We start from the raw sequence: 18,761 nt of genomic DNA, 5'->3' as shown, positions 1-18,761 counted from the left end.
GTATCAGTAGTCATTTCTCTAGTAAATTATTTAAATCCTGATTTGGGAGTAGGGGGGAGGAATAGAGTCCAGTGAAGTATTATAAGTTCAGGTCTAGTACATCAAAAATAAAATATGGGGCAAGAAATAACTCAATACAAAAAAGAAGCCACTTACTCTGTAGAAGGCATTTGTCTGAATTCCACCTACCCTTGACTTTTCTTTTTTGGACACAGGGCATCACTGTATAATCTAGGTTCACCCCAAATGCGTTATCTATTATATAGATCAGATTGGCCTGGGACTCATGACATCCTCTAAACTCTTTCTGCCTCCCAGGGTTAGGATGGACTTTAATGTTAGTGAGTTACTGGTTTTCCCAGCATCCACCACTCCTAGGTAGAAAGAGACATGGGCTTAAGGACTTACCGATGTGAGGCTGGTGGGCTGCTGCAAGTGCATACTGCTGCTGCTGGGCAGCTGTCAACTGCTGAACAGCAAGTGCATTGGGTCTTTGGAATAGCTGGGGCAAGAGAAAGATGTTATAGTTAGAGAACTGCCCTGTGAAATGATGTTGCATTAGCCTCTGTTACACATGATGCTCCACTCCCTGGAAGAATAATGCTCCAGTATCCATTCTCGTTCACTGCCTCATTTAGTTCTCCTCTCTCCATAGACTGGTCCTCTGTCTCACCTTTACTAAGCTCCTGATATACACACATATAAAAAATCCTCAATAGTAACCAGCAAGTGTCTAGCACAGAGTGACTAAAGGTAAGAATACTGCGAAGTGACTTCCATGGGACCCCGAGGTTAGAGTCTACCCAAACAGCTTCTAAGACCGAGCAAATGAGTTCTTACCTAGTCATGCTTTGGAGAAGATGAGAAAAGTTTGCTTTACTCTCTAGAAAAATTATTTTGCATACCTTCCTAAATAAAGTAGCAGCTCTTCCTAATGAATTAAGAGAAATGCCTGGCTTTGGGAGTTTCAGGGCCTCCTAATCTTACTCTTCTTGGACAGTGAAATGAACAGAAGTGCAGCTATTGACAAATTTTCACTGAACCAGCAAGGTTCTTAACTCTAAGCCTAACAACTTGAGTCTCATTCCTAGGACTACAAGCTGTCCTCTGACCTCCTACACTGGTGGCATCTGCACCTGCACACAAAATTTTCATTCACAGGAAAGAGAGAACGTATTTTACACTTCTCACTAAAATGACCCCATATACATACCTATTAATATAAAATATTCACAGTCAGCAATTCACCTGTTCATTTAATATGTATTTACTATGCAAGGAACAGGAACATTTTATCATGAAGTGATGAAGAAAGGTGAAACTGGCAACCTGATTGTAAAGAGCCTCAAAGGCTTCCTTCCAGAGACAAATTGCTGAATAGCCCTGTTCCCAGAACATAGCTTCCAACCACCTGTTCTTTCTATCGGACCCATCAACAGCCAAGTTCACATCACTAGGTGATATCTAACAGGTAGTACAGACCTTGAACTACAGCCCTATTTATCAAGAGACATTGGAAGGTGCCATGATCTCAACTCAGCAAAATTACCATTGAAACTATTCTTACTGTTAATGTATACAATAGAGATTTAATCCTGTGGCCTTACGCCCTACCTCTGTCTCAAACAATTATGGAGAGATGGTTCAGCTGATTAGAGCACTTGCTGCTTTTGCTCCAGGATCAATCCCAGGACCTATGTGTGCACCAGGTAAAGATGTGGGGTGTGGGGTGTAGTGTGTGTGTGTGTGTGTGTGTGTGTGTGTGTGTGTGTGTATGCGCATACATGCAGGCAAAACATTCATTCATACACATAAGTCTAAAAATATTTTGATAGTTTATTTTTCTTTTATGTACATTGGTGTTTGCCTGTATTCATGAGAGTCAGCTCCCCTGGAACAGGAGTTACAGACAGCTGTGACCTGCCATGTGGGTGTTGAGAATTTAACCTGGATCCTCTGAGCAGCCAGTGCTCTTAACTGTTGAACCATCTCTCTAAGTCCCTACAAATATTTTTACATAAAAAGCTGCATATGTTGAATCCCAGTGGCCACTTCAACCTGAATCTTACTTTAAATCTTTAAAAAAAAAAGAAAAAGATCTTGCCGGTCCTTAGGAAACAATATCATATACAGATTTTAAAAAACAAAAACAAATCAAAAAACCCCTTTGGCTTTCCTTTTCCAAGGTTAAAGTAAAACTTCACCATGATGCTGATAAAATAAAAAGGCATAACCTCATACACATCTAATAACAAGCAGTGAAATACAGGGACTAGATGAATTTCTCAAGCTTTCCAAACACTTGTCTACCCTACAATGAGAGCTAGTCAGTCAGTGTGTCTTAGAAGCTGCATTTGTGTATGGGTGTCTCTAGCAAATGGAGGCAGTCCACACAGGAGTAAAGAGGCTGGGAATATAGCTTAGTGATGAAACATTCACTTAGCATGTATTGAGCCCTGGGTTCAATCACAAGTGCCAAAAAAATTTTAAAAAGCAGATAAATAAAAACTAAGATAAAAGCCACATAAAAAACTAATAAAACTTTCTGCAACAGCCACATTCTCACCAATGCTCACATTTGCTTCTATGCCACCCTCACAGCCCTCTTCAACAAACCCATCTCGATGAAAAGTCCCACTGTTGGGCTTCCAGGCAGGTATACAACTGGGAGCTAAGGGTGCATGCAGAATGTCACTGCTGAGGGCATCCCAACATACTCCAACAACACTCCAGACTCTCCTCGCTACATCCATTATGTACTCAGTATTTATACACTGTAAACACACACAAAAACACGTATGTGTGAATACCATAAGAGCAATCCTCCCTAAATCTGCAGTCCCCACCCTCATGTGGTCACATTTCAAGGTAAGGATCATTACTTCTAACAGGAACCACATACATTAGCCTTGCAACATGTAGTCTGTGGTTAAGGACTACTTAATAATTAGTGATAAGAAAAAAAAGGAGATTTTCTTTATGAGAGTATTTTGCAGTAAACAATTTAACAAAAGCTAATTATACATCTGTAGCCATTAGATTTGATTATATACTAGATTACGTCAATTTTGTAATGTTCTCTTTGATATAATACTAACTAGAAAGAGTGCCTAAAACAAAGTTGGGTAATTGGCAACACTTGCTAAGATGCTAAGTTATACAGTTTCCAAAGATCCTTAAAAACTTACACTAATGCCCTCTGGTGGCAAACCTGAGTTCTGCTACCACTGTCATGAATTCATAAAGGAGCCAGTGACCAACACTGGGAAAGGAACACTGTGAGCACTAGGAAGTGCCTGTGGCAGGACAGCACAGATGAGCACTGTGCTAATTACGATTCACTCACAGGGAGGACAGGGAAGATCCAGCAAATATTTCAAAGTCATATGAGGATTCACAACAAATACTGTTTGGGTATCTATGACAAAATGCTTTGATTCTTCTATGTCCCTCACTACGTGAGTTTACAAAAGGCAATGTTTCGGATCCAAAAGCTCTAAACCACACAACACAACAGTACCATTCAGTGGGTTTTTTGCAAAAAATAGTTTACTGTTATAATCAGATCCCATACAGCAAAAGGATAAAACTCTGTATGGTCTCCACACACACACACACACAGGTACGTACGTAAGTATGCAGGTTTTTGGAAGTTACAAGAAAAGATGCTAAGTTATCATAAAAGAACAGTTTCTTGTTATATACTCCATGCCTCCCTCTCCCCCCCCCCAAAAAAAAGCTATGGGCAAAGCTGAATGTGAGGGTAAGACAAATCTACAGAACAAAAGTCTTTGCATTCCTAGGATAAAGGGGGGGGGGGGAGCAGCCTCAGAGACCAAAAGATCTCACTATTTTCTTTTTGTTTCAAGTTTTACTGCTGTTTATGTAGTCTCAGACAAGAGTCAATAGTCTATATACATGCCAAACACCCATACATTAAATAAACAAATGCTATATTTAAACAACAAAAAACCTTCACTGTTCCTTAGCAGATAAAAAAAACTAGGGAGAATCATTGTAAGTTTGAGCCAGCCTAGTCTACATGAGTTCTAGCACAGCCAGAGAGACAGACAGACAGACAGACAGACAGACTGACTTTGACTGGTTTCAGGGTAAATAATTTCTGAGATCTCAGATCAAAACTAAAACCCAATCCTCTACCAAATGAATGTTTCTGTATACCTCGACAAACTAAAGCTACACTGAGGTAACCTTTAATCCTATAACTAGTCAGTCTCAAGTCTTCCTCAGAACAACACATAAGACACTAGTGAATTTTAAAAATGGCTTACATTAAAGCTATGCAAATAAGGAAGTACCCTGGCCAGTAGGCCGGCATTCAGGAGGCAGGTAGAGGGAGGCACTTCTCTTTGAGTTTGAGAAAAGCTTGAGCTATGCAGGATCCCAGGACAGCCATGGCTATAGAGAGACTGAATCTCAAAAAAAAAAAAAAAAAAAACTAAAGTTATGCAACTTATGGCCTATTAAGAACAACAGTTAATCACTAATAAAGCAACTGAGCGAGTGAAGGTGTGTGAGACAAGGACAGACAGGGGGTGTGGGGGGTGTGTGCGCAGGCGCACACACATGCACTTTGGTGATGAGAAGAAAGCACTGGATCCCCTGCAGCTGGAGTTATACTCAGTTACCAATCACATGTGTACACTCTATAATCCCAGCACTCAGGAGACAGAAACAGTTCAAGGCCTTCAGCTACACAATTAACAGTTTCTGGGTCAGTCCCAGTAGCATGAGACCTTGTCTTATGGTATTTTTCAACTGTTATAAATAAAATGTATCAACACTCTAGCTTATGCCGACATAACAGTTTTAGCTTCGGTTACATGAAATTTAGTAATGATTTCCAAAATATTCTGGTGGGAATATAAATGGAAAATAGTATGATACTTCATTTAAAACTGCTCAAATATCGTAACAGAATGGCATGAATTTGATAATACAAAAACTTTTGGGGGCTGTTTTTCAAAATTAAGAAGGCATAAGGAAAAAGCAAAAAAAGTGGAAAGAACACTCCAGAAGGACATCAAAAAGGATATTGTGTGGAGAAAATAGTCTAGAGTGAGTCTTAGAGTGAATCATGCCCCTTTTCCATGCAGGGCAATCCTGAAGGCTCACTTTGAATGAATGTTTTATTCACCTGGACCCAATTGGGATTCTTCAAACTCTTGAAATATTCTCCAAAAATGATTACTATTAGCCTTATATCTACAAATTATTTATTACAAAGACGGAAACAATGTACAGTTTTTCCTCTTACACTGTAGCTGCAAGCATTCCAAAATCCTTTTCATGTTCAATATGAGCTAATACTTCATGCTTCATATGTATATAGAAGCAAATAGAGATTTTACTTTTAAATACATTGACGTATTTTTTAACGTAATGTTCCTCCACACTCTTTTGCATACCATATATTTAGAACACACACAAGCACACCCTCAATACTATGGGTTGGTAAAGCAGCTCAGAAGCAGAGCACATACTGGGCCTGCACAGGTTCCTGGTTCAGTCCCTCACCATACAACAAAGCAGACAAGAAAGCAAGTCGCAGGGATCACCTAACTGCCCAAAGGATTTGTAGAACTCTTATAAATCTGAGAGGTCACATTCACAATGAGCACCAGAGACCAGAGAAGAAACTAAAAAATCCAAAGAATAAAGGGGACTTAAATCAAAATCACCTTTCCCCTACTCACTGGACGCTTTGTATCAGGTAGCTCAATAAAGCTGACACTTTACAAAACCAACTTCCATAAACATCAACAGAAACCATCACGTGGACAGGCCTGGAGCTGAGGCAAGATCGTTTACTCTGTAGTTGTCCACACCAGCTCCCCCTCACCCCACCAAGAAAGAAACACAAAACAAAAATAAAGCTGCCCCTACAATTTGAAGCAAATTAAAAAAGGAAGATGACCACCCTTTGTTCCTCATTCACAGAACCCAAAATCAAAAAGCATACTGTGCAGAACAATGCACTGTGCGCTACATCACCCGCTTAAAAACCCTCAGTTGCTCTGTGTGATGTCTGAGACACATCTGGTGCAAGCAAGACCTCCATAACTGAGACTCAAAGCTCAATGCAGTCTTGTACTGATGCTAGAATTACAGTCCAGGAATACTCTGATTATAGATAATCCTCTCTGCCCTATCAACCCAAACACCCCTTAAGATGCCTTGGTCCTCACTGAGCCCGCCCACACCTGACTGATAGCACTTACACCAACTGATTTAATGTGATTCCACTGCAGGCACAACTCAGGTTTCCAGAAGTACTTGAGTCAACAATTAACTGATATATTAACATCTAGTGTCTAGACCTGCTTCTACACAAACACCACAAAAACCACAAAAATTAGGCATTCTTCCTAAAAAGAAAAGATAGAAAGAAGCAGGCCAGTTAAGGAAACATAGCAAGACTGAATATGTATGTATGTATGTATGTATGTATGACAAGGAGACAGACAGATATATAGATCTGCTTTTAAAAAAAAGTCTTAGTGTAAGTAAATAAAAATACACAGTACCTATTCACTTTCATATCTACTCAAATTACCAGCTGGTTAAACACACTCCAGATCATTCGTATTTTAGGCTTTACTACTTATATGTTCATTATTTACTCATGAGCATTTTTAATTTTCAGCTTCTTCCTGAAGAAATAAGGCTTTTAAGAAACAGCTCACTGGCACTTCTTCCATAAATTTTTCCTTCCTCTGGAGACAGAAATGCTGTGGATATAAGCATGATGGTCTCATCTCTCTTTGTTATTTTAGAATGTGTGTGGATAGGTGGGCACTCCTGTTACTGAGCTCAGAGGAGGGCATTAAATGCATACACTTTTAATCCCAGCATGGGCAGACAAACAGAATTTTGAGGCCTGCCTGGTCTACACAACAAATTTCTGGATAGCCAGAGCTAGATAGTGGAAAATGGTGGTAGTACCAGTAGGCACTTGTAAGCCACCCAACATGGATACTGGAAACCCAACTCTGGCCCTCTGCAAGAGCAGCAGGTGCATTTAACACCACTGAACCATCTCTCCAGCATTAGCCCATCTCTTCTCATGAGTGTTATACTATATAAATGATGAAATGCATCGTAATGACTGAATAAAACTAGGAAGAAGACAACCAAACAGAAAACTTTGCTCTATTCATCAAAGATATACTTGTCTATAGATGAAAAGGTACTAACTATAAGTTATTGTGAGTAGCCAGGAAGCCACGATCTACCTGAATCAATTCACAAAACTGGGTCCCAAAAGAATGTTTTCTGGATGTGAAGGGCCATGGTTTTTGGTCAGATGGCCACAAAGTGACCCTAATCTAGTTCACCTGATCCAGGAAAGAACTCTCCTGGCTATTACACTGTAAGAGTGTGGTACTAGAGGTTAGATAACAAACTTTCCAACAACATCCAAAAACTTTCATGGGTATTACAGTTTCAAATTTTAATCTGAGAAACCTTCTAACAGAAACAGAGGAAAGGCCTCCTAAAGGCTCATTTGGCTAAAGGGAAGAAGAGGATAGCCCTTGCTCTCACGCAGCTCCCAAGCAGGCAAAGGCATTGATACCTTAGCATACAGAGGCAAAGAAAAGACACTTGAGCTCTTAGCTCACTGAGCCACTTTATACAATGGAGTTCAAGAAATGAAGAATTTTTGGTTGCACATAAATAAAGGAAAGTGGTGCAACTGGCCCTGAGAGCGAGAGCAGGAATGAAGTTACATATGGTGAGAAACACGGTGATTTGAATGAGATGCCCCACAGTCTCAAACATTAGAACACTTGGTATCTAGCTGATGGTAGGGAGGAGTTATATTTACAGATTAGAAGCTCAAGTCACTTCTGGTTCACTCTGTTTTGTTTGCAGTAGAAGTCAGCTTCCTGCTCCTATAGCTACAGCTGCCTGTCACTTGCATGTCTCCCTGCAATGACACACTGTCTAGCTCTAAAAGCCCAAATAAACCCTGTCCTCTCTGAGTTGCTTTGATCATGATGCACTATCATAGCAACAGAAAGAAACTAATATAAAATGCAAAAGTAAGAATGCACAGCAACTGACAAGTGATCCTTCCTCCTTAACTTTAGCGGCTTCTCTGCAGGCACCTCTGGGAACCTGGGTATGGAAAGACACTTGGACATCTTAGGATAATGATTGCCAGATGTTATCTGGATGCCCAAGACAGGAGTTTTTAAAACTATGTATCTACTCAGAAAAAGTTAATTTGAGACTGGCAATACAGTTCAGGAGCTGAACATGTCATTGGCATGAATGAAGGTAAAAACAATAGTTAAGGTATATGAAATGTGCTGGGTAGATTTATGTCAACTTTGACACAAAATATAGACATCCGAGAGGAGGGAACCTCAATTTAGAAAATGTTCCTGGAAGGTCGGGTTGCAGGCAAGCCTGTAAAGCCTTTTAAGTAGTGATTGATGGAAGAGAGACCACTGTGGTTCACTGTGGGTGGGGCCATCCCTTGGCTGGTCATCCTGGGTTCTATAAGAAAGCAGGCTTAGGAAGCCATAAGGAGCAAGACAGTTAAGTAGCACTCTTCTATGGCCTTTGTCTGCATCAGCTCCTGCCTCCAGGTTCCTGCCCTGGCTTCCTCAATGATGGACTGCAATGTGGAAGTGTAAGCCAAATAACGTCCGTCCCCCGTCCCCCAACATGCTTGTGATCACAGTGTTCATCATAGCAATACTAAGCCTAACTAAAACATGGGATAGTCTATACATAGTAGCAACACCCTTAAACTGCAAAAACCAAGACATCTATGAAAAGCTGTAACTAATCAGGTTCCAAAATACAAATCTTTTTAAATTAGCCAACCTAAAAGCCATCTATGACACTGTACTACCTGTACAACTAGTATCTCTGATATAGACAAAAGTCCAAATAATTAACCCCAAAATTCCTGGTAATATGAAACCACAAACTAATAAACCAAAAAGACCACAATTCCTTCACTATGAAGTAAAGGACAGTTAGATAAAAGAGAATAAAAATTTTAAAAAGCTGGGCAGTGGTGGCGCACACCTTTAATCCCAGCACTTGGGAGGCAGAGGCAGGCGGATTTCTGAGTTCAAGGCCAGCCTGGTCTACAGAGTGAGTTCCAGGACAGCCAGGGCTACACAGAGAAACCCTGTCTCGAAAAAAAAACAAACAAAAACAAACAAACAAACAAAACACAAAAAGGTTTATTTATTTTATTTATATGAGTACACTGAAGCTGTTTTCAGAAACATCAGAAAAAGACATCGAATCCCATTACAGATGGCTGTTAGCCACCATGAGGTTGCTGGGAATTGAACTCAGGACCTCAGGAAGAGCAGTCAGTGCTCTTAACCGCTGAACCAGTCCCAGATAAACTCTCCTTAAACAAAAATGGTTCAATTAAAATAGAAAACAAAAACATTGAGCTAGTAAAGACCAGAAAAGAGAAAAAGAAAAGTGACCATTTTTGTAGAACACACAGATATTGGAAGCTACAGAGAGAATAATATTCAATTATACTTTCCATTCTATGGGAGAAAAAGCTTGCTATTAATTCACACATAGGCTGGGAGTGTGTCTGCACCTGTAAGGCAAGCACAGGCTCTACTCCCAGAACTGAAGAAAGCAACAAAACTGTACTGAGAGACTATTTAAACGTCTATGGATATCTATTTCTCTACCAATCAAAATCCACTGGGGAGCAGTGAGGCGGCAGCAGGTAAAGCACTCGTCTCCACAGACAGGAAGTCAGGTCAAAGCATCACAGGTGCTCACACTTTCAATTTATAGTTGTGTACCAGTCCAAAGGAGTAATAGAAAAGCATAACCTACCAGACCTTTTGTGGGTTATGAAGCTACAAAGTAGTCCCTCTGGTCCTCATTTCCTTTCTAATGAATTAGGCCTATTGTGCCTTCAAAACTGGCTGCCATTGTTTTAGGGTATGGTGGCTCACACCTGTGATCTCAGTACTACCAAAGAGGCCAAAAGCAATGACCTGGAGAAGCGACTACATGGTTAAGAGCACTGACTGCTCCCAGGTTCATTTCCCAGAGGCCCACTATAACTCATACACATCTGTGAGTCTGGGCTCAAGAGAATTCAGGTCTCTTCTTCCTTGAGCACTTCATGCACATGGCACACATGCACATTCACAAAGCACAGAGGTGGAGACAAGGCCATCCTGGGCTACACAGCAGATTCCAGGCCAGCCTTGGGTTCATAAAAGTCTCAAAAAGACTAAACCAACACGTCAACAAATTTTTCTAGAAACTTGTAAAACAGAGAGTTAAGCCTTGGGGGGATGGTTCAGTGTTTAAGAGCACAGGAAAAAAATGGGTAGCACTAAGAGGTGGGGTGATAAGGAATAACGGGAGCTTACTGGCTGGCTGGCCTAGGAAAATGGCCAGCCTAGACGAAGCGCTTTCTTTCAGGCTTGGCGAGAAACCCTGTTTCAAGGGAATTAGGGAACGAGCAATAGAGGAAAACCTCCAACACCTTCCTCTGACCCCGCAGGTGCGTGCACAGGTGAAATGCACACCCTTTGCTCTCATGACCAGCCCCTCCCCAGGTACCAAACAAATCATTGTAGACCTTCTAGTGTTTTGTGTGCTCAGTTTATCATTCCTATTACTTTATAATAATTAGAATGTCTGTGATGTGTGTTCTAGACTGTATCTAGAGTAATTTAAACAAAAAACATGACTGATGGGAAATGCGTTGGTAATATACTGAGGTTCTGGATCTCAGTATATTTATTGGGGGTATAGAAGGTATACACACTTGGAGAATAGATACATGTGGCACTGTGTACACATGTAAAAAAAAATGTCTTCCTTTATTGTTCTCTATCTTGCTTTTTGATACAGGGTCTAACACTGCATCTGAAGCCCACTGTTTCTGCTAGGCTATCAGGCTGGCTAACAAGCTCCAGAGTGTGCCTATCTCTGATCCTAGGGTCACAAGCATGGACAGCTGCTCTTTTACAAGGGTACTAGAGATTTGGAGTTGTATTTTCTTGCTTTCGAAGCAAGCACTCTTACCCACTGAGCCATCTCTCTAGCCCCTCATTATTTTTTAACACAAAACAAACCAGCAACAGCATACAATAGAAATCTTCCAAATGTAACTTAGCATCTGAGAGAATACTCATTCACTCCCCCAGGGTTGGGGAGAAAGGAGCCAAGCAAGCAGAGTGTATACAGAACAGGTGCTCTCTTTCTAGCAACTGCAGCAACCAACTTTCTGAGAAGGTGAGCTTTTAAAATTTATTCCATTGCTGGACCAAAAGCAACTGGCTAAAGGCTTTCTAAGCTGGTAAGAGCCTTGCCCACCCCACCCCCATAATGTGAGGGCTGGAAAGAAAGGGAAAGATGACAAAGACACACACTGTACCTGTTGTTGAGAATTGTAGTCAAAAAGTCCCACAGTTGCTGCTGCAGAGTCCACAGGTACCTGCGTGCCTGAATAATCAAACTGCAGAGGCTCCATGCCCACATGTTCCATGGGGTCCAAGGGGACACTCTGGGACTCCATGTTGGAGAAATCCTCCACAGGCTTGGCACCATTGGTGCTGGTCAGCTGGGCTAAGCCCTCAGAACCATTCTGGTTTGGACCCAGAAGATCCACTTCATTAGCAGAGTTCTGGCAATTACCAGGGGTACGGCTAAACAGAGAAAGTAAAGGGCATTAAACCTTATATTGATCGAGGAGGGACACTACAGCAACCCCCAGTTCAAGTCCTTGACATAGTTCATTAGCAGTCCTGAAAGCTAGTTCTACAAAATAACCAGAGATCTTTGACAAGGCTCACAGGGTTGTAGTCCTCTAGAATGATTCTTCCATTGTTTGCATGTGTATCATCATCTGCTATTAACATACAATACACCTTTACTATGGAATCAAGACTGAATAAACACAGAGTAAAACTAAAAACAGTATTGCCTGCGGCAGCCATGAAAACTGAAACAAATGTTCCCCACAAACACAGGTAAATCCACTCCACCAGAACAGCAGATCCTCTTTAAACACAGAGCAAAGCTGGAATGGTTGGTTTTCTGGGTCAGGCATAATGGCACACACCTATCATCCCAGCACTCAGAACAAGTTTCCAAGTCAGGCTGGAGTCCGCACAAGACTTTGTTTCAAAATAAAGCAAAACACCTACAGCTGGTTCCTAGGGGTAATTCCAATTCCCGTAATGATGCTAATGAAAAGGTTTTCATTATTATTTACATTTTTTACCAGTGGTGAACACTACCCCACCTGCCAAGGAAATGGAAGAAGGAAATCAGTTGAAAAACATCACAAATGAGTAAAGCATCATTACTGACCACACTCCTACTCCAAGACAATGCTCAAGCTAAGCTAGTAGATGGAGATTCCATCCTCCATGTCATGACACTCCAAAGAGCACAGGGAAACCTGGGCCAAAATGTTTAAGTGAGTACACTGTTCTGGGACTTGAGATATACCACAACCTAAAGTATAATTCCATAACCCATTACAATTACTGTAAAATTCCAAACCCATTACAGGCAAGGGAGAGTAGCCTATGGCTACATTCAATCCCTCCATCTCTTAAAAAACAAACAAACAAACAAAAAAAAAAAAAAACACAGCTGGTACAAGTTAAAGGAATTGTCATGTTCTATCATCATCATCATCATCATCATCACATACACCACCACCTCCTGCCCCAGCCAGATACCTCAAAGCATTGGTCCAAATGCTTGTGATTAACAGAGGTGAGGCTGTCTGAACACAGCCAAGTAACACAGGTAAGTATTTAGTGCCCGTTGCCTCAATTGCAAAGACTCTGATTTTATACAGTTCAATATATATAATTAGGCTTATAATTCTCCTGCAAATGATACAAAACTTTTTTATACTAGTGGGTATTACGGTATAAAAATGCATGTTTTTATCTGTTTGCAAATAAATACTCATTAGCTTTAGAATGGCATTAAATTATTTGTATGTGTATGTATAACACCGAACAAAGTTTTTTTAAGGCTCTTTGAACTTATATGCCATAACTAAAGCTTGTCTACATAAAGAAGAATGGTTATCAACTGTGGAAGACAAATATTTAATACTATGGATGTTCTACTTATTACAGGGAAATCTGAGACTCAGTCATGACCAGACATGAGATAAGAGGCATCCAAGGAAAATACGTGATTATGAACAAGCCATTTGCTGGGTATGGCAGTATACAATTGAAATTCCAGCACTCAGAGGCCAGGGCAGGAGGATTGCCAAGTTCAAAGCCAGCCTGGGTTACATAGTGAGCCCCTCTTACTTTGCACCTGAACTTTTACTTCTTCCAACTGAAGTAACTGGTGACTGGCCTACCTACATAGAATGGAGCTGCTGAGCATGTAGGAAATGGGAGAAGGCGTAAAATATCTCAGCTAATTCTCCCTCCAATGTGAGAGAGAGAGAGACACATACATCCCTCAATGTCCATGGCTCTGGTGTATAGTGATGTAGGACCAGCTCAGAGAGTCCCAAAGCGCCTATGCTGAAGTTCTAGAACTACTAAAATGTCCTCTGTGGAACCACTCTGCAAGCCCAGCTCCATTCAAATGCAAATTCTGTTGGGCAAAGTATAAACATGGACAGCTCTTGGGAAATCCCACCTTACCAGTTAGTTTACACCTCTATGGCATCATCTATACTAGATTTTTAAAACTGAAACAGGACAGGAGGGACTAAAATAAAAACAAAAACCCACAGCCCACATCCAAAAAATCAGAAGTGTAAAATATACAAACCTAAAATCTTTGACGTCTGCATCAATCCCATTCTGCACTGGCAAACCATTGGTCTTGTCCATCACATCTCCCTCCTCCTTCAAATCTCCTAGCTTATCTCCATCAAACGTACCCTTGTTCTTCTTTTCACCTTTGTCGTTTTCATCACTGTCTGCATCCCTTGGGCCCTGTTTAAAAAATAGCTTCAGCTTCACTAATCATCATCAACTAATTATGGATACCCACTGTGGACACCAGACTACACTAAATGCTAACTGGGACAGGACAGTGCCCATGCCTGACATTACAGTCTAGTTTACAAACAACACAGAGGCAGGAAGGAACACTGCAGAATTTTTTGCCAAATGGGGGAAGACAGACAGACAGGTATGTTACAGAACTGAAGACATCTTATCATACCAAGTGCTCCCGTTCTGACCCACCCACTTTCCCCCCCAATTGAAACTGTATACTTCTTCAGCCTACTTCTCTACTCTCAAATCTGTCTAGCATATTCCTAAGAGGGAAAGTATTAAGCCTGTTTAAAAAAAAAAAAAAAAAAAAAAAAAAGAGGGAGGGAGGGAGGGAGGGAGGAAGGAAGGAAGGAAGAAAGGAAGGAAGCAAGGAATCCATGACTTCCCACTATCCTATATAAGCCCCTCCTTTACTTCTAAATATGGAACTTAATGTAGGCTGAAACCATTTGAATCTAACTCGTCTCTACTTGACCTGGGGATATATACCTTGCCAAACTGTACTACTGCCCAGTTTCACTCTGTTGCACCAAGTCCTTGACATTTCTGTATTTTGTTTTGTTTTAATTTTTGTCCAATTGTTTTTGTTTTGTTTTCACTTTTTGAGTCAGGTTTTTACTGTCCCTTGCTAGATTGGAACAAACTACATACAGTGCTCAGGTTGGCCTGTATTTTTGGCAACCCTCTTACCTCAGCCTCTTAAATGCCGAGATTACAAGTGTGTACCACACACCCAGCCGACACTGACATTTTTTAAAAGATGCTTCAAAACAAATTAAATTTTCCTTTTAGCAAGCATACTCTAAAAACTTTTATCTTCCATTACCTGCATATTTTGCTACAAATTAGTTGTAATGATATAATTGGGGGCATTTTACACAAGAGAATTTATTTCTGAAATGTTTCAAACTTTCAAATACAGATCTATTCCCAGATATATCCAGGTCCTGCCTTTTAAAGAATGTGACTGTGTCTCCTCTTAGCAGCACCCAGCATAAGCCCTGGATATATTCATTTTTAATGCCTTGATGTCCAAAAGGAAGTCAAGTATCTGTGGACTCAATATGGCAGAAAGCTTTGCAGACCCTGGCACTGAAGGGCACTAAGTAACTTTAGCTGTTATAAACTGAGAGAAGCAACCTTGTCCTTCCCACCACGGACTCAGGCTTTAATGTGGAAACAAGTGCACATGGCTCAAACTAAAGATCCTGGTACAAAGCAGTGGACATAAGACAAACATTCTTCGACAAATTTCCAATCACCAGCTGGACTCCGGTAGGACTTAGTGGAGCAGAGTAGCAGGCGGTTAGTGTTGTGAGCAGACCCACTGAGAAATGGTCAGGCTGCACAGAGAAAACACAAGCTCTCCATATGGTAAGAAATCACAATCAGAAACTACAATACAGGAACCCTGACAATCCTAGACCTGTAGGATACTACTTCAGAGCCAGTTTTCCTTTTAAAGCTATTCTCTGTGTAAATACACACAGAAAAAGAAAGCCTTTGTGGATAATATGAAAGTAGGACTGCGTGTGAACTGTATACACAGCTCGGCCTCAAGTGGCATCAAGACAATGAAGCCCGACAGTGGCCACCTGCCACAGGATGTGCCTTGGAGACTGCTTCTCTACAACATGCAGCTTAGCAACAGAGAAGCCCTTGAAGAGAGCTCTGACACCCAGCACAGACATGGGAAGACAAGGCTCTGAAGGCCAAGAGCTTATACAAAACCAGAAACAGGAGCAACCTCCACAATGCAGAGAAAAGGATAGAAGTAAGAGTTTTCATTTTTATAGCTGCAGCTATAAAGATGAATACACTGTCTAGCAGGCGCTCAATAAATATGACCAAGTGCTGTTTTAATGGTAGAGTCAAAAACCCCTGGGAAACTGAACTGCCAAAAAAAAAAAGAAACTTCATCTTGTCTTTATCATCTTACCCCAGTCTAGATGGTGAGAGTATGACTGCAGTAGCAAAGGAAACCATTAATGTCAATGGCCAAGAAGAATCACATGAACAATCTCTATAAGTCTATACATCAAGGTCATGTCTCAAGAAAATCTGTCCAACTCCAACATCTCCCAAAGAGTTCAAAACTGTGCCTATAAAACTGCCCAGGACAGGGAAAAGCAGCAGCACAAAGGTCCAGCAAGCACGGGACTGGCGAGCATGGTCACTGGAGGGCTCCGGGTCAGCATTCTCCTTGTTGACTTTCACAAGGCTTCCCATGAACCACTTCAGTCTATCCGGATGCTCACTGGTCTGCACTAAGAACACAGCCAATATCAATTTCACAGCCAGGGGCAAGGTTTTCAAAACACTCCCTGGGAGGTTTTCACTAGTTCTGTATGTTACATTCAGATAGCTTGTTACCTGACTATCAAAATATCAAACTTTTGGCAGAGCACTGGCAACTCTTTCTACCTATTGATTTTGTTGGTGCATCTCATCTTGAAGAAGTTTGTGGAAAACATTTATAACCTCAGTATGTGGGTGTATATACTTATACACACACACACACACACACACACATATATATGCACATATACATTTTTAAAAAGGAAAAAGCTCATTTAAAACAAGTACACATGCAGGTTGTGGTGGTATACACCTTTAATCCCAGCAGAGGTATACAGAGTTCTCTGAGTTTGAGGCCAGCCTGGTTTTCAGAGCAAGTTCCAGGACAGCCAGAGCTACATAGAGAAATCAAGTTTCGAAAACAAACAAACAAACAAAAGATATGCAACAAAAATAGCAGACAATCCAGTCTGCCATGTACATTATGCCAAGATCAGACTGAAAAATCAGCTGCTATGGAAAGACAGCCTTGGGTTCAAGATCATAAAAAGGGTTTTTACTGTAGTCCCAGCACTCGGAAAGAGAAGCAATAAGCCAGCCAGGAATACAGTGAAGGGCCCTGTTTCAAAGAACAAGAAAAAGGTCTCTGAGCCAGGTGGTGGTGGTGCATTCCTTTCATCCCAGTGCCCAGACAGAGACAGGAGGATCTCTACAAACAGCCTGGTCTATGGAGTGAATTCCAAGATAGCCAGAGCTACACACAGTACTGGGCAGGGGAGTCAAACTTGTAACCCCAGGAGTTCCAGGCCTATATTAGACCTTGTCTTTTCATTTTTTTAAAAGGAGGGGAAGGAAGAAAACATCTTGTTAAGAGCCTAAAATAGAAAAGTGGAATGGAGAGATGGCTCAGCAGTGAAGAACACTGGTTGCTCCTACAGAAGACAAGGGTTCAATCCCAGCTCCTATATGGCAGATCAAGCAGTTCCTGGAGAGACTGACATCCTCTTATGAACTCCAGGGGCATGGCATGCATGTACTATACAAACAAAAATGCAGGCAAATCACCCATACGTGTAAAAGAAAACAATTTTGGGGGAAAAATAGATAAGGAGTATAAAAAGTGTTCATGCTTGGCATCTTTGTGGTTTTTAATAGTATGTAAGGTGAATGTTTATAGTTATGAGGTCTTTCAGGAAGTATTAATATAGGTGCACTGAATCTATTCTGTGTTCTATGTATAACACTGGCCATAGGATTTTGATCATTTATTCTAAGTCTTAGTTTTCTCATTTATAAAACAGGGATAATTTTGTTTAATAGTTATGAACAGCAATGAAATGCTACATTGTGAAACTTAAGAACCTTATTGTATACACATAAAAATACAGCAGGACAGAGAGATGCACACAGCAGGGTCTGAAACACTACCAAACACAAGTACATAATTGTGTGGTCTTTCTAGAGCAGCCATTTGGCTGATGAGCACAACCTCAAACATTAGAGACCACATAGCAGAGCAAAAGCCATCCCGGGGAAAACTGGAGAAAATGCAAACAAAGCTTGAATGCAAGAGCCCAACTTTGCCTCCAAGCCTTTTTTTCTCATCTATAAATTAATCTGCCATAATTATGGGTTGTTACAACAATCAAATGAGTCAATTCTTAAAGTTACAATTTCTTCAAAAGAAGAAAAAAACAGTAATGCAAATAAACAAAACTAGTAAACAAACTTGCAGAAGCCTGGAAACCACTAGAATATCCAGGCCCTATCACATTCCTCACAGCAAACAAAACATCACCGCTGCTAGCCGCAGGAAGAGCCAGGAACCAAGCAGACATGGTAAGAACCACAGAGCAGAGTCGGCCTGACGGCTCAGCCTCCTCAGGACAACCAACCATAAAGCAGGATAACTCCAAACATTTCTCTTGTACAACCAAAAACACTTCCCATGGCAAAAGATCCGTTCAGTGAGATCAGAGGCTGTCTTCCATCTGCATCAAACAGGCAATTCTGTGTGAGCCTAGCTGCATAAAAACAAACAAGATGATGCTGACCACGCTAGGTCTTGTGTATACTTGTTTCACACAACATACCCCTGAAATTTTTTCAAAGTATAACAGTTCACATCTCTGACAGGAATAGAAAAATGAGAAAAAAATCTGCAGCTGCTAGCCTTATGGAACAACCTCAAAAGCCAACATAGCAGAGCAAAAGCCATCCCAGGCAAAACTGAAATAGAAACAAAGCTTGAATGTAAGACCCCAACTTTGCCTCCGAGCCTTTTTTCTCATCTATAAATTAATCTGCCATAACTATGGGTTGTTCCAACGATTAAATGAGGCAATCCTTAAAATTACAATATCTTCAAAAGAAATAAAAAACAAAACAAAACCAAAACTTGTTTTTAGAAGACCTTAGTATGAAAAGATG

At 40.8% G+C, this 18,761-nt stretch overlaps 1 protein-coding gene across 50 annotated transcripts in view; it reads right to left on the bottom strand.

The window, feature by feature from the left end:
* Positions 1–18,761, bottom strand: part of Pum1 (pumilio RNA-binding family member 1) — a 118,327-nt gene that overhangs the window by 39,600 nt on the left and 59,966 nt on the right. For 40 of the 50 annotated variants that reach the window (XM_006539296.4, XM_017320460.2, XM_017320461.2 and 37 more), the window contains 3 exons: positions 13,801–13,967; positions 11,417–11,687; positions 409–502 (listed from right to left, as the gene is read on the bottom strand). In XM_006539296.4, coding sequence (XP_006539359.1) covers positions 409–502; positions 11,417–11,687; positions 13,801–13,967 — 532 coding nt within the window. The remainder of the gene's footprint in view (positions 1–408; positions 503–11,416; positions 11,688–13,800; positions 13,968–18,761) is intronic. The other 10 variants (XM_006539302.4, XM_030253935.1, XM_030253936.1 and 7 more) reach the window with 2 other exon arrangements.

This window comes from Mus musculus, chromosome 4 (assembly GCF_000001635.26).
Source record: "Mus musculus strain C57BL/6J chromosome 4, GRCm38.p6 C57BL/6J".
In the NCBI taxonomy this organism is placed as follows: Eukaryota; Metazoa; Chordata; class Mammalia; order Rodentia; family Muridae; genus Mus; species Mus musculus.
This window is presented reverse-complemented; position numbering and strand designations above follow the sequence as displayed.